We start from the raw sequence: 20,582 nt of genomic DNA on the forward strand, positions 1-20,582 counted from the left end.
CAGTTACAAAAATCACTTTCAAAGGCAGCACAGAGACAGTGTCTTTAGTACGCCCATCTCTGTAAAAGTGCATAGTGAATTCCTATTATGTACAGTAACATGTTATTCAACACCTCCTCCCTTTACAGTGGTTTTGTGTCACAAAGCTTTAGCAGGCCTGCTCTGAGATTTTACTGTAACTAGTTTTACAAATAAGAAGTGAGATCTGGAATCAGTCAATGATCACAGCATGAGCAACTCCTCTTTCAACCCTTCAACTCCCTCACTGGTTTTGGTGTGATTCTTCTGTCTCCCTCAGAGATCTCAGCTACCCATAGAAAACAATCTGACCTATACAGAAAAGTTATTGGGTCATTCTAGAGTAACAGGTATGTAATGGCAGCCCTGTGTCAAAGCCTGAGAAAGGTATCCACTTGCGAGGGACGGACAGCAGAATTGATTGGGTGCTGCATCCCTGGCCAAAGGAGGGATGGGGTGACATGGCCAGTGCTCAGCTTCAGCTCCCAGCCTCTGCAGCAGTGCAGAGTTCTGGGCCCCCCAGCAGGGCTGCAGGACATTCACTGCCTCATAGCTGTGGCTGCTTGTGGAACCAAGGGTTACCTCCCAGCCAAACTGAAGGCCTCCCTTACTTCTTGTTTGCAAATGAGCAAGTAAAAAACTATGGAGTTTTGGGCACCAGTCTTGAACAGCCAGCACACCTGAGAGCAGGAATTACCCCTTACTGCCAGGCTCAAGAGAAGAATTAATTTGTTTAGCACTGAATAATTTAGTGCCAAAGCACTAAAAGAAGCTAACTGGATAGCGCACTTGTAAAAATTATAGAAATAAAATGCATGCTTATATAGTGAATAACTACCCCACTGCTGCTACAAATGAAGACAACTGGTTATAACTCAGTCAGTTATACCATTTAAAGACTTCTTCATTGGATCTACTCCTGCCAAGTACTTACAAGTACTACCTGGTGTAGTGATTGCACATGTCCAAGACCCTCTGAGGGCCAAGTGATTACAGTATAGGACATAAAAGTGAAATCCAAGGTCCTCTCAGCTTTGCCAGAGTGACACAGTCCTTTAGCTCACAGAAATCTTATTGCTGTTTTTCAGTATTTGCCCATCCTGTCAATGCTCCTCTCCTAGTCACCAAATTTGTGTGTTCTACGAAGACTTCTTGCCACTGCTCCTACCTCAATGATAATTAATTTCTGCAAGCAGGCAAGCCAGTGATGAAATAGACCAATTTGGGACCAATCTATAGATACTTATATGGTTTTACATTTTGATATCTGGGTTTGACTAGAGCATTCTGTTGGCCTGTATCTAGCACCTAAGAACAACCTCAAGGCCCTTCTCACACATTTTTAATAAAATATGTCAGAAGATGTTGCTATTAATTTCTGGAAAATGCCACTTAAATTTACATTTGACTCTTATGCATATTTACCCTAAATTAGTATTAATGCTTTCTGCAATGTTATTGCATTGTAAGTTCATGTCCAGCTCATGTGCCGTTTCCTGTTTCAAATCAATCAACCTCAAAACTTGCTTCTTGATTGGAAGAGATGGATTACATGCAATGTAATCTATTCCCCTAACTGTGCCATTTCCCTTTACTGGCAGCTGATCTCATCCAACAATAAATTGACTCTTTGATACATTCAGGCCCTTTTCAGAATGTATTTTGCACTTGGATTTTTTCCTTTGGTTTTTTCAAGCTCTTCTTTCATCAGATGTAATCATTTCTCATAATATTTTCTCTTACAGAATAAATAAATCATTACTAGTTATGTTTGTTGTTCGCACTGTAACAATCTTTTGCAAAATTCAGTGCAAGGGTTGGAATAAAATATTAAAACCATACACAATAGCTACATTTAGGAATTAGCCATATTAATAAAGATATTCTGACCTACTGTGACAGTCATGCTGATCATGACTTACTGATATGACTTCTCTACATTACAAATGGAATTAAGACCCCAATACTTAATCTTCATGATAACATATTGTTCCTCGCTAGAGTTTTCCAATGATTGGTATCTAATCAATTCCTGATATGCATCTGTCAGAAATGCAATACACCTTAAAATACTAATTTCTTTGCATAGCATTTTTCACAGAGGATTTTTACCAAAATATTTTTAAGTTACATAATCATTTGCAAAGCACAACAGGGAAAAATAAAGCACAAGAATAAAGAGTGAGAGTAACAGATACAAACCCTGGAGAGAATCACCCTGAAAATAAATGATGAGTCAGGTAAGTGAACATATATGGACAGTGTGAAACTACAGCAAACAATGGGACAGATGTAGGGTGAAGTGCCTCAGAGAATACCAGTATAATCAAAGCAGGACAATTACAGCAAAGCACAGACTCAAGATCTTTTTTCTGGGTAGGATCAGGCAGAAATTAAGTTTAAGCTTAATAAAGGCACCTTTTAACTCAGATCCTAAGTGATCCTTTAACTTTACTTGAATAAAACCATATAGAGCCATTTCCAGAGACAGATAACTTACAATGTGACACGTGTACATATATATAAAATATATCCATTTGGTGATTAAACAATCACAGACTAATAAAAAGAATTAGGTTAGAAAGGCCCTTAAAACAGCCCAACAAAGCCTTTCAACCCTTTGCCATGGGCAGGAACCCTCTCTTCTAGATAAGGTTGCTCAAAGCGCCATCCAACCTAGCCTTGGACATTTCCAGGGATGGGGCATCCCTAACTTTTTTGGGTAACCTGAAGCAGTGCTTCACCACTGTCACCAAGTAGAATTTCACCCTAGTATCTAATCTGAACCTACATTCTTCCAGCTTGAAGACATTACTCCTTGTCCTACCACTGCAGTTCCTGATGAAGAGTCCCTCCCTGGCTCCCTTCAGGCCACTGTCAGATACTGTAAGGTTGCTGACAGTAACCTCTCCATGCAGCCTTCTCTTCTGCAGGCTGAACAGCTCAAATGTTCTCAGCCTCTCTTCATGGGAGAGATGTTCCATCCCTCTTATCAGCTTCATGGCCTCCTCTGGACTCCCTCCAGCAGGTCCGTGTCCTTCCTGTGCTGTGGCCCCAGAGCTGATGCAGCACTGCAGTGGGGTCTCAGCAGAGCAGAGCAGAGGGGCAGAATCCCCTCCCTGCCCTGCTGCCCACACTGCTCTGGATGAAGCCCAGGACATGTTTGGCTCTCTGTGCTGTGAGCACACACTGCTGGTTACTGTTGAATTTTTCATCTACCATCACCCCTAAGTCCTTCTGGGCAGGGCTGCCCTCAATTACTTACACATAAACATACCAAAATGGAACTACTGATTTTGTAAGGTAAAGTTTTAATAAAATTATACCATTTTCTAATCTTTCATCTTTTACTAGCCTCATAATTCTGCTTGCTAAGGACAATTCTGGCTCACCGCTACTTTTCATATGATCTTACAATGAAATTAATGCATTTGCTATTGCTAGAACAATTTCCAACTCTTACTAAAATGTTTCTTTTTAGTCTCTCACATTAATGCCTTTTCAGATGAAAACTTGTATATTTAGCCTAAAGCCAGCAACACTTCTTGGAACAGGCAAGGTCAGGTGTACTCAAAATGCTCTTTAAACACTGTTCAAAGTAATAACATACTTTGTATGTTATTACATACAAAGTTGATGTAAGAATGGGGAAAATGAATGAAATAATTTTGATCTTTAGTGTTTTATTCTGTAGGTTAACATTTGATTCGTGGAGGTTCCAATTCATGTCACACATTTCAAAGAATACCTGCCTAATGATTTTTATGTTATAGCTGTGATCTGATGGGGTTTGCTTTCAGCATGCTAAGCCATAGAACCAAGAGAATTCCCTTTCAGCACTTTAGAGTTGGAGCTATTTATTGCCTGAGTTTCCAGTTCTTTCAAAACTCAAAAGGCTGAACCCAGAGTTTAATCCACAAAAGCTTTTGGTCATTCCAGAGGCAGGTGTGACAAGGAATGTGGCTATGCAGGCTGGTCAGTGCAGTGACAGACAGAAAAGAGCTCAGATGAAGCACGGGAGAATATAATGAGAGAACATGAATTCCAGCAGCCTCAGGTCTCTGGCACTACACACAGTAAGAAACAACTGCTAAAAAACAATAAAACCACAATGTTTCTAAATAATTCCAGGAAAATGTAGAAAGTGTGGTTTTAAAGTCTGTACTACACAAGACACTTTACCCCCACTCTCTCAAGGCATATTTAAAAACTGAATACAAACTCATCCCAGGCTGATGATACACAGACAGATCATTTCAGTGGCATGCAAAAACTGTGGAAAGACACTGCTGTGAGAATGAGACCAGAACTGTCCAGGACAAGGATCAGGGAAGCATGTTTGTTAACCTGAGAGTACTCTGTGCACTCGTAAAAGCAATGTGGATGTTTTTCCTCAGATAAAAATAGCAATTTAGAGCAGGTAGAAATTTTGATACAAATTCTTAAGGGTCGTCCCAACCCAGCACTTTCAGGGCAATCTAACTTACACATTCATCTGGCCCATTCAGTGAATATAGCACAAGTTGCACATGTGAACTGCTCACTTGCTGATAATTTTTTCCTTTTCTTTACGTTAAGATGATGCACTACAGCTCACCTGTAACTTCTGGGTCAGAGAATCCCTCTGTGCCTGGAGCTCTCTGGCATTTTCAATTTCTTGTTTCAATCCTTCTATTTCCTAAGGGAGAAGAAACAACCTTGCTAGCAATGTGTTACCTGGCTTGGCCTTGGTGCTGGTAATCTGGCTCCTGCTTCTTCTTCAGAGAAACTCATCACAACAATACCAAAACTGGCAGTTGGCTACTGCCCATCAGAGAACATGATGTGTAAGCCCTGCTCCCAATACTACTGAATCACAGTCCCAAAACAGCAACTCCATTGAGAATGAACAACAGTCGACAAAAGCATTGTCTTTTGTAAAAGTCCAAGTTTTCTTTTCCCCCTGAGGAGGCATGAAATAATTTTTGCCCAAAAAATTAAGAAAAACAAATTTAAAAATTAATTAATTCATTAATTTTCAAATGTAATTAAAAACAAATTTATACTTTAAATTCTATTAAAATCTACTCTTCTCCATTTTTTCAAGAAAAAAAAATCTAATTTTCAAATGTAAACTGCTTATTATGTCACCAGCAGCAGGGCTGAACATCAAAAATCTGCCTGTTTCAATTAACTTCTGTAAAAAGAAAATCTAAAAGAAATGGCATCTTTAATTTAGCAATTAGAAAATCGTAAGGTATAAAACAAGAAATATAGATGAAATAATGAACAGAAGAGAAACCTGTTCACTTCCAGAGACAATAGAATCAGTGAACAATACAGTTATCAAACTTAAAACTAGTAAGTATTCTTGTCCAGACAGCATATTCACCTCCCAGAACTCATTCTGGCAAGATTGCTTTGCAGCCAACACCGCAGCATAATTCAAAACCGAATGAGCAACAAAATGGGAAACGTTACCAAGCTGAGCCTAATCTATTAAGTAGGAAGGAATTTGGAAAAGGCTTCATTCCATTTTGAGAGGATATTCAGGAATGACTGTGCCTCTCCTGCATCCTCCTTGGAAACACCTTGCAGCACTGAGGGAAGGCTTGGCAAGACACACTGCCCCTCCAAGTACACATGCCAGTGCCCACAGTATCTTACACGGGGCAAATAATTCTTCCTGTGCAGCTGCTTCCATCTCCTTTTCCCACCCATAAAGGCGTGATTCTTGATCTTTCTGTGGCACAGATATGCTTTCCTCTAGGACATATGCCAATGCAGGTGTTAGCCAATTCCTTTTATTTACTTGTTGCTGGTCCAGGCCAAGGCACACGGCACAGTAAATACAAGGCTTCAGACTGGGGGTTTGGCATGTGTTTAAGGAAATTGATCTTATGGAATTGATTTTATGGACCATAAAGGTCAACTCTATTAACAAAGCCCGAAAAAAAGACTGGACTAAGGCATTGATCTATTACTTGTTTCAAATCCTATTCTACAGAAAAACAGAAAGCATGCCTGTAATAGGTTCCTTTCTTAGGGAATCTGGACTAAGGGAATCAGTGTGATGATTGCCCTGTGGAAACCACTTATCACTTATGACTTACTTTTGCAAACAGGAATGTTTGGTAAAAGCAAACAGGAAAACATGATATTTTTTTGTTGCTATCCACATACGCAGTTCTATATTGGGCTGATTAATTATAAATTAATTAACAAATTATAAATTACTAATAAATTAGTAATTATATAAATGAAACATATTAACAATTTCAAAGAAGTTGAAAAAGAATGTACTTTGTAACATTAATAGTAAATAATTCAGTATCTAGCCATCACAAGCTTAATATTGAAAGGTTTTAAAAATGATGTAATAGAAAAGCCAAAACCAAATGTTAGCAGATACCTCTTCTTTTTTCTTCAGTGTAGACTCTAACTCCTGTATTGTCTGGTTTAATTCTGTTTTATGAGTGTGGACTGCATTGGCTTGACTGCTCACACACTCCAGCTCAGTCACCTGTTGAAATACGTAAAAGAAACACAGAATTAATACAGAATTAATTTCAAGGTACTATTACTTTGCATCAATAGCTGCCTTTGAAATACACCCTAACTTCTGGATGACTTCTGTTGATTAAAATGGTGAAGATTTTCTTATAAAGTTAGCATAATGTTCCATTATATATTGTTATGTAAGTTGTTGCTATGAATTCCTGGAAACAAAAAAAAAAATCATTTGTTATAGGCTGAGAAGAACACTAATTAAAACTTATACTAATTATCGAAAGTTTTAACAAAGTTCTGAATTTCCATTTCAAACACAGTAATGCCTTGATGACTAAACACAGATCTGTCTGTCTAACTAACCTCTCCATCTGACACTTCTTAATGTTCTACCACCTTACTAAGTCACAATGTTCACACACTTCCTAGAAAGCCAATTAACATTTCACAGCATCACTCGGCATCGACAGTGCAACACCAGACACTCAGCCACCAAAGTACAGCTGCCAGCTTCTAACTTTCCCTAGTAATGGAGCTCATCTCTCAGTGACAAAGGCAACAGCTAATGCCACAATTTGGATTTGCTCAGTTCTCTTTTTATTAGCAGACAGTAAGCATGCTCCATCTGCCATTGATTATGTTAAGATAATTGGCAGTGGTCTGCACTTTTATTTTATAATCAAAAGGATGCTAATGTTCTGCCACTCACAGATAAACAGTTTTTAAAAAAAGCTGCTGCATCAAGGAAACAAAATCCATGCAGCTAGAGCCTATGCAGAAAAGTCTCTGTTTATGTACCTCTCACATTACAGGTCAGAATATTAGAGAACTTTCACACCACATGTCTGGCATGAGTGCACTAAAACACTTTTGTTTAATAACTAAAACCTAATAATGAATTTCTCTCCAGAAGTTATGAGCTTGTCAATCCTAATATATTGTTTTCAACAGAGCTGCATCACATACCTACAAATCTGGCCACAAAACTCCTTTGAACAAAGTGCTAGTTAATTCTGCAAAAAAACCCTTTAACACTCAGTTCTGGGAGAGGCAGCCATTAGGCAGAGGGCAGACATTTTCCAAGACAATTTTATTTCTTAGGTAAAATAATATCTCAGGGAATCAAGGTTGCTGCTTTCCAGCACCAACATCCCCTAGCTAATAAAGCCACAGTGATACAAATCATTTCAGACTCTGAACTGAACTATTTGTAGGCCCAAAAGGTACATTACTGAATCAAGTCCAAGGGAGGACAAGATGAAACACAAGGAAATTAAAACAACTTCTCCTGTCTGAATCACAGACCACAAACCTCTCCTCTGCAATAGCCATGATGCATCTAGGCTCTTCTGCTGGAAAGCTATTGGTTAGACATTTCTGCACATGAGGTTTCTTGGCAGGGCTAAAGGGGATGAGAGAGTAGGATATAGCTTGGTAAGGCAACATGCCCTGTCTACTCCAAAGAACTTTCTTATTTGCTGGCATTGTCCCAAAAGGAATACCAGTGCTCATGACCAGACCAAAAAAAAAAAAAAAATTTTTTTTGCTTCATTTTATCATATGCCACTGAGCATTACAACTGAAGTCTTATATGATATTCTCAATTACACATATCTTAGATGATATTCTCAATTACACATGTCTATCTGTATTTAGATTCTTATAATACTGTTACAGTGTTCACCACTACAATTACACAAACAAGAATTGGAACACGTCGATGAGGACAAACCTGTATCTGCACAGTGTCTGACCTAGCATATAGAGGGAGCAAGAATCAGAAAGGCACAGAGCAATTTAGACTAGAAATGGACTGGTGGACATCTGGTCAAGGCCTCCTGGTCAAAACAGGGCAAATTTTGAGGTCACATTTGCTTGCTCAGGGTCTTGCCCAGTCAAGAATCCTCCACTATCAAGCAGAACTGCAACAGTTCTGACATTGCAGGTTTATGAAGAGCTCTAGCGCCTTCCTAAGTTTTGCTGGAACTGTCAGACTCATTCACCCCTTTCACTTTCAGCTCTTCTGATATTTAACTTCTCAAAAATTTCCAAGCTCTCCTGCTGAGATGTTGAATAGTAAGAATAGTAACTTCCAAGAAGACAATCTCTCTTACAAAGCTGTTGCATTCAGCAAGACCCACTGGCCCACAGCAAGCACCAGCACAGAATGCTCACTTACACAAAACCTCATCTGGAGAGACAAAACTCAGCCCAGTCCCCAAACTACCTCTGCCCTAGAACCTCATGCCTTGAAGCATGCCTGCAGAGGTCTCTTGTCCTGTGACTAAGGAAGCACCTGGACTCCCACTGTTCTCCATATGGTTTCCTCTTGGCTGGTACACATAGAGAGGATGTATGTATTGGTGCAAGCTTGGAATCCAAGGGGCTGATGAAACGAACTGTTGGATGAAATGTTGCTGTCCTAACTTGCATCTATTACTGCTGGTTAAACACACCTCCTGCAGCAGCCCTGCCAGGTGCACAGCTCGTGTGAATACTCCCAAGTACACCCTGGTCCACACTAACTCAACACACTGATTGAAATTGCTTAAGCAAACACAGATGATTATTCTTAAGCAGAGCAGGCTGTGCTCCCACAAACCTTCTTACCAACAGAGGCAACTGCTCTCAGAAGGACAATTAATTGCCAGCACTAAAAGGGCTGTGAGGTCTTACTCTAGCCCAGCTTTTCTCTGGGCAAACATCCATCTCTTACTGATTATGCAAGAAAATAATGTTCAACTGTTTTGTTTACTGTTGATTGAAAACTCAGTAAGTTGGGAAGAAAAAGAACAAACTCAATTAAAAAACCGGGTTACTTTAATCAGTCTTATTTAAATGCCCATTTCTACAGAGATCTGAAAAGATGTCAAATATTTTCAGGTCTTAATTTTCTTGAATGTACCTATAAAGAAGAAAAACATATTGTGACCCTTTCAAAAAGATCTGCAGAGTAAGATGGGCTGGAAAGTGATGTGATATAAAGAATATGCAATTGAAAACAGAAGTAACAAAAGATAAAGCTCTAGGCAAAAATCTACATAGCATTTACTTGTCCTGTTTCTTGTCTCAAATTGCACTTAATTTTCTTATGACCAGTGATCCAAAAATCATTACAAGTAACTGTTAATGCATTATGCACAGAAGGGGACATAAAAATAAGTTAAAGTGCTTTAGCCTGACCCTCCCACAGGCTATTATCAGGGACACCTCCTCATTCAGTGTTTCAGGTTTAAAAGCAAAGCTCAATCAATCCTTCAAACCCTTGCACAGCAGTATCAAGCAATGTAGCCATGATTACACCTCATTTTGAGTACAAAATTCAGACTGAAAGAACAGTATTTGAACAGTAACTGGCTAAAAAAAGTCCTGCTATTGTTCTACCATAAGACTGCACTGACTTGCATATCTGAAAATGTCAATAACTCTGGCTTTGTATTTGAGACTAAAAAAGAAAAAAGTTACTGTTCTTAGCCTCTGTTTCTTTATTTTGCATTTATCATCCAGGTAAGGATTACATATAAGGAAAATAATCTAAAAAGGCGTTTTAGTGACTGTTTAGTGTGCAAACTCTTCTAGCATGTGGATGGCATTATACTCAACTGCCTACTTCAGTATGAAATACATCAGCTGAAGTAGGACAGCAAGGCAACTTCTTCTGGTAGACCCTAGACCCTCCTAGCAGTGGCCATTGTAGAGTTTTCTGGACATTTCAGTCTAGGTTCAACAACCAATAAATGCAGGAGGATTCCAGGAAGATGTTTTCATTGCAGCAGAGAGCAAGCAGACTGGGCTGCTGGGAAGACTGGAGGAGGGAGGCTTCAGGCACATCATAACACAATAAGGAGTAACAGCCTTGGTGTGAGCTTAAGACAGTGACAGCCCAAAGCTTCAGAAAACTGAAAAGACTCAAGAAAATCCTGACCACAGAAAATTACTTAGCAAGTGAAGACTTCAGGTAGACAGAAGAAAAGAAGTGGAATGGCACAAATGTTTTGAGTGGTGACCTGCCCTAAGAAATTATTGACTAAATGATTCTGTGCTGGATTTGCTCCAGGTGGATTAATTTTTTGAAACCACTTTCTTGAGACAAATTGTACAGTTCAGTACCAACAGATCAGGCAATTCCTTCTTACCTACATACAGAAATTATTCCAACTTCTACAGAAAGGCAAAGCAAGACAGATTAGAACACAGAATCCACTAGAACACAGAATTTGTTCACAACTGTAGAATAATTCAGGTTGGAGAAGACCTTTAAGATCATTGAGTCCAACAGTAAACCCAGCACTGCCAACTCCGCCACTAAGACATCTCCCAGTATCACATTTACATGTCTCTCAAATACCTCCAAGGATAGTGACTACACTTCCCTGGACAGCCTGTTCCAATCCTTCACAGCCCTTTCTGTGAAAATTTTTTTTATACTAACTAAACTGGCACAACTCTGGTTCTCTTGCTTGTTACTTGGGTGAAGAGACCAACCCCCACCTACAGCCTCTTTTCAGGCAGTTGTAGAGAATGATTAAGTCCCCTCTGAATCTCCTTTTCTCCAGGCTAAACACCCCCAGCTTCCTCAGTTGCCCCTCACTGGGCTTGTGCTCCACACCCTTCAACAGCTCGTTTGCTCTTCTCTGGATTCATTCCAGCACCAAAATGAGCTTTCTGACCTGGGGGGCTCAGAGCTGGACACAGGATTCCAGGTGTGCCCTCACCAGTATCCAGTACAGGGAGATAATCCCTGTCCTGCTCTTGCTGGCCACACTGTTGTACAGGCCAGGATGCCATTTGCCTTCTTGGCCACCTGGGCACACCCTGGCTCGTGTTCAGCTGCTGTCACCAGCACCCCCAGCTCCTTTCCAGCCACTCTGTCCCAGCCTGTGGAGCTGCCTGGGGTTGTTGTGACCCAGGGGCAGGACCCAGCACTGGGTCTTGTGGAACCTCACACCATTGGCCCCAGCCATGATCCAGCCTGTCCAGATCCCTCTGCAGAGCCTTCCTGCCCTCCAGCAGATCAGCACTCCCACCCAGCCTGGTGTCACCTGTGAACTGACTGGGGGTGCACTCCATGAGATCATTGGTGAAGATATTAAACAGGACTGGCCCCAGTACTGAGCCCTGGGGAACAGCACTGGTGACTGAACAGCAGCTGGATGTAACTCCACTCACCAGCACTCTCTGAGCCTGGCCATCCAAGTGGTTTTTTACCCATATTAGCATCATATATTCGGTGTGGCTGTACCCTATTTTCTCTACCTGACACAACTAACTTGCTGTTTCTAGAATGCATTTTTCTCCACTTTATTTACTGTAGATACAATATCCAAGATTTACTAGCCCAAGCTACGGTGCAGAAAACAGAGTGCTCTGAAGTCACACAGAGTGCTAACTGAAGTGCTATTCAGAGTGCTGAACTGAAGTATTAATTATGTATTTTTAACTGATTAAGTTACATCCCTAAAAGGATCGTAACTATGACTGTGACAGTATTGTTCTATCAATAATTGAAGATGAACTTCCCACAAAAGAAAAAAGAGCCCTTTGCTCTCCATGAGGAGAAGAGAAACGCTGTTTCATGGGTCAGTAAAACTGTGGATAACTGCATACAGTTTCACATAATTTATGTAGAGAAAATGTCTCAGTTCTTAATGGTAGACAGTACTAAGAAGCACAACAGCATGCAACAAGCTAATCATAAAAAATTATTCCAGTATAGCTTTTAAGAATAAAAAATTCTGGGAAGACTTTTGTTGTTAAGAAATGTGAAAATACAGAAAACAAGAAAAATTGATTTTTAAAGGTGATTCTGAATGAACAAAAAGCACACAATGGTATTATTCATATAAATCAGTTCTGACAGGAAATTAATTATTGCAGTTTTCCATGATTTACCCATAGATAAAGTAATAACCTGGGGGTGAGTGTGTTGCTCTACCAGCAATTTATTACTTTTTTCAACAGAGAAAACTGAAGATTTTGCTAAAAAGGACACATTTCTGTCTTTGGGCAGTTGATGCCTTAAGCCATGGAAATACCAAAATGTTTTTCACAGAAGATGAAATAGGAATAACCTATCATCTGCTTGATTTTTGTGAAGAAAGCAATGAAACTGTAGCAGGAATCTTTGAAAATATAACAAGTTTACCCGAATTGATGATTTGACCTTCAGCCATGCATTATTATTTGCAATTGATAAGGTAATACTAAATTCAAAGCACATCCCTTTCCCTACAATCTAATTAGCAAATTAGGTGACTTTTTCCAGTCACCTAGCCAGTTCATGAAACACTTGCAATACAAACACTGTACAGATATCATCCTTCAGTCCTGATCTAAATCCAGTCATCTTCTTATTCTCCTGCAGAGTTTTGGAATTACAGTATGTATTTAATTCTGCAAACTTTAACTATGTAAACACCTTGTCGCATGCCTCCACAAAGCATGTGTTTTATAACTTGTAGATAAATGTATCTTAACACTTCTCTTAGGATTTTCTAGAAATAAGATGGGGATGAGAGAACACTTCTGTGAAAAATTATTTTCACAGAGTCAGAGTAGCTTAGTTGTTGGTTTATTGGGTTTTTCTTTTTCCAAATTATTATATTGTATATGACACACTCAGTGAAAGTGAATTCCCAAAAAGAAAAAGGAACACTAGCAAAACAGTCTTGTGTCCTAAATGTAAATCTTCTCTCAAAAAAAAAAAAAAAAGGCAAATTGAAGAAGATAAAAAATACTTCAATCCACCATAAATAAAAAAAAAGGCAAATTAATTCACATTTTGATTCAAGGAACATAACCTGATACAGCTGCCCTGTCTGAAAAGAGATCATGTTTCTTGTAAAGTGTAATTATCAACCAAGAGTTGAATCTTTGTAGTGCTAGGTGGATTATCGTTATTAGGAATCATGGACACAAAGGGAGATTAAACTATGTGCTGGGTTTCACAAGTCTTCTTCTAAGAAATGCTCTGATAGCCTCAGGCTGACAACACATACCGTTTCAAAAATAATAAAGCACTTATGATGGCTGAAATGGATATTCTAGGGACTAAAATTTATGATGGCTGAAATGGATATTCTAGGGACTAAAATATACATCTGAGAAAAAATTCCCAACATATATTGTCTGAAATAAAATACTAGTATTTTTTTCCGTTGGTATCCCCTAATGCCATGCAAAAAAAGTGGTCATCTATTTTCATTGTAAACAAGAATAACAAAGCTGCTATCTAACCACATGCTAATTACAGCATCTTAAGGAGAAGATTATAATTGGTTAGCTTTTTTTTTCTTAATCAATTACACCTAATTTTTTTCTTAATCAATCAAACCTAATTTATTCAAAATTTATTCAAAGCTAAATTTGAATTGTTCAGTAGGAGGGACACAGTCTTAAAGGGAGAATGACAAGAGATAGACATCAAATAAAAAAAGGTGAATTACCAGTAATTTTTTGGATCAGAACTCCATTCATAAACTTCTTGTTAGCATGCTTTCTGGCATATTCTTTCATATTTCCACTCTTGGATAAGGAAATTCCTTGGACATATAAAATCAAACAGTTTTCTACAGTAGTCGCAGGGCTGCTAACAAGACTTGTCAGCAAATATGAAGTCCATGGCACAGGCTCCAATCCAGCACACAAATTCATCACATTGAATTCACATGTTCAAAAGTTAGTTCTGGCTATTCAAGTATCAATGCAGCTGATGGAAATGTGGAGGTGACTTCTAAAGAGTCTGCAAAGATTTTCTATATATAATCTGAATAGATGGTTTATACAGCACTCCATACTTCTTTTGAACTTTCACATCTTGTTACAGATTGTTGTTCTCTTTAAGTGACACGGAAACAGTCCAATAAAATGATCATGTTTTTATTTTTGTATGCTCATGCAATTTTTTAATATACATTTTAAAATTTCTTATAACAGTAGAAAAATCATGGTCCACTATTTATCAGGTGATTTTAATAACTACATAAGATATCTCACACTTCATTCATTGAATGAAAGAACACAATAGCCATTTTTATCTTATTTTATGGGAAATTTTTGAAAAATAACAAGCTGGAATTCAAGAGTTTACCTTTCTGTTCTTTCATGAGTACCCAGGAGCTTGATCACTTCCCTTCATCTCTTTTTATCTTAGGCTTCTTTTCCTGAAGATGAATGATCTTCAAGGACCGCAGCTCTTATTGTTATGCACTGGTGTTATTACTTTGTGCTATTGCCCAGTGTCATAGGATGATTTACTTTAGAAAATAGTGTGCATGAAAAAATTTAATCATTTTCTTTTTTAACATGACAAAGACAGAACTTTGGGCTACTTTACGTAATTTATATCATCATTTAATCTTTTCATCTTTGTGGTAGCAGGATTAATGTTAGGGCCCATGTTATTCTATTTGTCTGAAGTAGCTTACTTCAGGGTTTTTCTTTCTGTTACTGAGCTGTTCTAAACTTATGAATCCCTTTTGATGACAAAAAGCTACGCAAGGTGCATAGGAGTGCTCATGAGCCCCATTTAAGAGAAATTTTTTGTCGTTTCTGAGCAGATTAGAGAAAGCTGAGAGCTCCAAGTTAAGCTCATGACTGGCACCACATTTTCCTAGGAATTATCTCTTTGTATTTGAGAGGTAAAAATCCATACACCCATTTAGCAAACTTCTGAAAAATAAAGTCTCTGACAAAATATCAAATACAGTGTTTCTGAATTAAGCCTAGAATGTATCAGAAGAGAGCACAACACTTCAATTTATTGAGAATGCTTCACTCAGCCACACTGAATCTGTATTCCGTTTTATCTCAGCTCTAGGCATTATTAAGGCAGAGAACAAATGTAAGAAGGAAGATAAAGGCCTCAGGGAAAGCAAACAAATGTAGGTTAACACAAAACCTGAACTGATAGATGAGTAAACCTTATACTTATTCAGAGATGGCCAAAAAAGAAAAGTGGAATTATTTTAAAAATGCAACCAAAATCAAATAAAGAGAAGCAACCTTAGACAATTTCCTGAAGAATGGAACTCCTACTCTTCATGCTTTTGTCTCTACAAGAATTACTAGAAAAAAGGAGGACTATCTTAGACTGAGAGAGACTGAAATTGTTAATGGATGAATATTGGTAAAATCCCTGGAGGGCTTTTCCTGCCATAGCAAACTGCAAAGAAGCAGCTGTTCATCTATGACCACCAAAGCCCATCCCTCCCCAAATACACCTACTAACTGGAATTTGGATTGTGACTGGAACTTGAGATAAGATAAAGGGGGTGCTATTGTCCGGCCATTCCAGGTCTGGGGAGAAGAATGTATCCACAAGTAATACTGGAAGAGAGACTGAATGCAAAAGTCTCAAACATTGGGGGGCAATCTGCTGATGTGCAAAGTACCCACCCAAGTGCAGAGGGCTGCCTGGGCAGACTCAGGGACACTCACAGGAGCCTGAAGGGGCTCATCTCTGCTGATGGGCCATAGCGAGCTAAACTGCGCTGGCACAATAGGCAGCTGTAATGACAGTGAACCTCAGAATATAAAACTCATGGAATCTTCTGAGTTTTTTGGACTTTCCCCAACCCTGATGGACCAACACCTTCACTGAAAGACACAGACATCAAAATTATACCAAGTCTCATTTCTGGAGCCAACAAGGGGGGGTTGATTATAAATCTTTCCATATTTGTCCTTTTTTTCTCTTTCTTTTCCTTACACATTTTTAAGTGCTATTTTTATACTTTTATATTGCTATGTTACTGCAGATAATAAGAACTAAAATGGCTACATTGGCTGTTTGTCTTTCCAACCAAATTGTTTTAAAATAAACTCTTTGTGTGCGTATATATATATATATATACATATCGATACACACACACACACACACACACACACACACATATATATGTTTGCAAACACTGACTATTCAGTGTCATTTCACTCTAATCTGCCCCAAGGGATTTATTAACAAAAATATGGGTTACCCTTTCCTTCTAGAGCAGGATGTAATATAGACTTGATATATAATTTATACATAATGTCAGGTGAGATTGATTCCAGTTTGGGGAACAGTTTTTGGATCAACTGCAGCTACATGCTTATACAGAGCAGATAAACTGCACAGAAAGACAGCATAAGACAGGGACTGAACACTGCTTGCTGCTGCAGGAACTGTAACCAACAGTCCCCAGATCTGCTATTTCAACAGCACATTTTTGATCTGTATAAGAGAGAAGCATCTGACTTGCAGTTTCTTTTTGAAGTGAGGCACTAATTCAGTTTGAAAGATCAGTCTCCAGCATGCAGTTTAGAAGAGTTTTTGTATTGCACTGCACTGTAGGGTAACAGATGGAGATAAAAAAATTTTTTAACACTACATACATTTTTTGCTTAGAGAATTTAATTCATTGGGTTAGCCAAGTCTACATTTTTCTAAAAGCAATTCCAACAGAGGGCAGTACTCCCAATGAACTTCCCTATTGTAATTTACTGGCATTCCCGGAGAAAGTTAGGAACAGAGTGTTTCTGTATTCCTTGTGAAATATCAACAAGTCTTGAGGTCACAGGTTACAGAATCACCTAATAAAGGCATGTAAGCAATGATCAAAAGAGCACAGTGTAGATAATACCCTGCTATGGATTTTGTGTTTCCTCAGAAATACAAAAAACTGCAGGAAATGTGCTGAGAAAAAGTTAAGAAAAATCATCAGCTATTAATTAACGTACCCTCAAAGACTTGATTAATACTGTTAAATGTAGTATCAAATAAAAACAAAATGAAATGCTAAAAACTCCTATATTCATTAATTTTATTTTCATTAATTTAATTTTTCAAAAACAGATTTTAAATAAGACTTGACTGAGAGTGCGAGTAACATATAAAAAAATAAAGGGATCTTTGCCTGTCTTGTCTGGTTGAGTCTTCTAAGGCAAACAAAGGCAAACACAGCCACTGTTGTTGTGCATTACTTTTCTTTCTTAGGTAAGGGTTTTCTTGTCTCAGCTTTGCAACACCAAGCTGAGACAATACAGTATTTTAGGAAGAATGCTACCTTATTACATCCACATTTTAGCAATGAGTTATTCACTGCAAAGCTTATCTAGTGTTCAAATTCACCTGAACATTTGTACTGCAGTAACTTTAATACAAGGCTGTAATTTAAATAATTTTATCAACAGTGGCTGGTGGAGCACAGGCTACAACTCCCACTTTTCCAAATGAGAACTTAAATGAGATGACAGACAAAGTGGCAGTCTCCCTCTGTAACAACACACACTACAAGCTTCTGCTTGACTGGAACATTTCTGAAGCAAAGTTTTGTCAGCAATTTCCAATTTCTTAAACTGAAAGCACTTTGAAAAAATCACCAGTCTTAATTACATTTCATGCGTTTTGTCCAGTCAGCTATGGCACACAGACTTACAGTCTGTTGGAAGTTGTTGTTTTTTCCTATCAAATCCTTTAACTGGGACTTCAGGAGTGCTGTCTGCAAATCAGTCTAAGTGTAAAACATCCCCAACAACTTGCCATTTCCCTAAGTTTCTTAAACTGCAGGGTATTCCTGTTTCTCTTTCACACAGGTGAGGCACAGCCCACTAGATTTTTCACACCTCAGAGGAATATAGGATATTTTGGGAAGACCTGAACAGCCTCCAGTTAGACAAGTCCAGCACAGGTCTGAAAGACAGCTCTCGCAGGACTTGGCTAGCTGTAATTGCCATATCTTATTTTCTACAGGTGACTACAGCATTTAAAACCAAACAGAGAAGTCTGCAATATTCACCCTTCTTTTTCAACATATTCATGACACCTGTTTTCATGCATAAAATTTACAACGGTTTCGTTTGGGGTTTGTGCATTTTTTTCTTAACTATCGCAGAATCATAGAGTGGCCTGGATTGGAATGGACCTTAAAGATTATCTCATCACAACCTCCCCTGCCACAGGCAGAGACACCTTCCACTGGACCAGGTTGTTCAAAGCCCCATCCAACCTGGCCTTGGACATTTACAGAGATGGGGATTCACAACTTCTCAGGGCAATCTGTTTCCTGTGCCTCACCATGCTCACAGTAAAGAATACCTTCCTAATTGTAATCTAAATCTACCACCTTTCAGTTTGAAGCCATTTCCCCTTGTCCTGCAATACATGCCCTTGTAAATAGTACCACTCCAGTGTTAAGTACACCTCCATGATTTTTTCTAAGCTAACCTTTCTTAACAAAAGTGATAAAGCTTCATCAAAGACATCTTTCCTTCACACATGTTACTCATGCCTTCACTTTGGAGAGAAACATGCCCTAAGCTATGACAAATTCATATGGATAAAGGCTGATAGACTATACAACACAGAGAGTTATATGTGAAAAGAGAAGCAAAATTAGATTTTGAATACTTGTTTTCATAACTTAGACTTCAACCTTGCATGTAATATTCCTTCCTCAAACACGGTCCTTCCTTTTCCCATTGTGAACTAACTTCTGGTTTGCCAAATGACTTCTGCAAAATTTGACATGAAGGCAACAGGACCCAGACCCTTCTGTATGAAAATAGGTGCAGATCTCTACTTGCATATAGTGACCTTGTGTTTGTGTTGTTCAGAGTCCTTCGTGTACAAGGAGGGGGGCAAGCTCTTCATCTTTTTTATATGAGGGCATTACAGCAAGGTTTCTTGAACTTAGAAATTTGATGTCAAGCTACTGATGGCTTAAAGGCAGAAGGGGCTGGACTTCAGTGCTATGGAGAATGTAATGAAACAGATGTGATGGCATCAAATTAAGAGTTAAACCTGCCAAATAAGTCATAAGGTTTGATAACTTCTTGCAACAATAATCTTTGCAGAAAAAGAAGTCCTACAAAGCAAATAATTTCTGGAGGAAATGCTTTTAAGAAAACTGGAGGAAATGCTTTTAAGAAAATCATCAATTTCTATCTCAAAGACTAAACCTGAAGCTGCAACAGTAGACATGTTTTACTTGAAAATGAGTGAATACAGTCACTAGTACTTCCACCTCAAGGACCCTGGCCATTTGCTTTGACTTACCCGCTTATGAAGACGCTCTGCTTCCTCCTGATATGCAGCAAGTTGCTGTTTCCATTGTTTCACATTGGCAGTGGACTCCAGCAGGGCTGCTGTGAGCTTAGCGTTATTACCCTTGAGCGTGGCCAGTTCTGCCTCCCAATGCTTGCTGATTGTCGAACTGCACAGACAGAATGAGAATGGTCAGAACTCCCAAATCTCTTCCTTTATGCTTCTTAAACGTCTTATAAAATTTTCTTTTAATATCCAGAAAAAAGAGAATTACACAAAAAAATTATATAACTAACAATATCCAAATATTATATCTATTTGGTATATAATTATATACCAAATATAACAACCAAATGAGAATCCAATTGCTCAAATCATCAAAACTATAAATTAAGAAAGTATAGGTAATATCATAATTGGAAAAAAAAAAATCTACCTTTCCTGTTCAACAGGGTGTATTTATAAATAAAATGTTAAAGATCCTGAAACCTACATAAGCTTCCCAAAAGCAACTGCATGAAATGTGAGAATATGTATATGATTAGTCACTCTTTTAATGTATACACATTGAATGGAAGGGCTCTTTTAATCCACTACTTTATTACATGTGTTGTAGGAAAATATTTGCTATTGACTTGGTTAGAGAGAGCTAATCACATGCTTTGGAAGAGCAGCTTTGTGGTCTTAATGCAAGTCTTCCATTCCTGAAATATGCTTTATTAAATACCATATTTAATTTGTTCTTGCAAATTCAAAGATCTTGAATTTCATAATACTATAATGTGTTTTTCCTCACTAATATGAGCAAAGAGAGTAGGATGGATATACTTCTGCTTTCCTTCAAAGTGGAAGCTGATGTTGAGGTTTACAGAAGCAGCCTATAGAGGAAAATTCCTGCTTACAATTTAGCTGTTCTCTTAGCAAACACAGGGTCAAAGGTAGTTAGTTTGTCATCATTTGCAGACCATATCTTTACACTCAATATGCAAGGGAAAAGTATCTCAGACAGATCACGTGAATGTATTATATGCAAATAGCTCATTAACATGTA

The 20,582-nt window shown here is 38.4% G+C and overlaps 1 protein-coding gene across 1 annotated transcript in view; it reads right to left on the minus strand.

Annotated features, from left to right (window-relative positions):
- HOMER1 (homer scaffold protein 1) overlaps nucleotides 1-20,582 on the minus strand; it is an 85,801-nt gene that overhangs the window by 3,538 nt on the left and 61,681 nt on the right. The window contains exons 6-8 of the mRNA XM_050986467.1: nucleotides 19,544-19,700; nucleotides 6,410-6,520; nucleotides 4,616-4,696 (exon numbers count right to left, since the gene is read on the minus strand). Of these exons, the coding sequence (XP_050842424.1) occupies nucleotides 4,616-4,696; nucleotides 6,410-6,520; nucleotides 19,544-19,700 (349 nt within the window). The remainder of the gene's footprint in view (nucleotides 1-4,615; nucleotides 4,697-6,409; nucleotides 6,521-19,543; nucleotides 19,701-20,582) is intronic.

Source organism: Serinus canaria, chromosome Z (genome assembly GCF_022539315.1).
Source record: "Serinus canaria isolate serCan28SL12 chromosome Z, serCan2020, whole genome shotgun sequence".
Lineage (NCBI taxonomy): Eukaryota > Metazoa > Chordata > Aves > Passeriformes > Fringillidae > Serinus > Serinus canaria.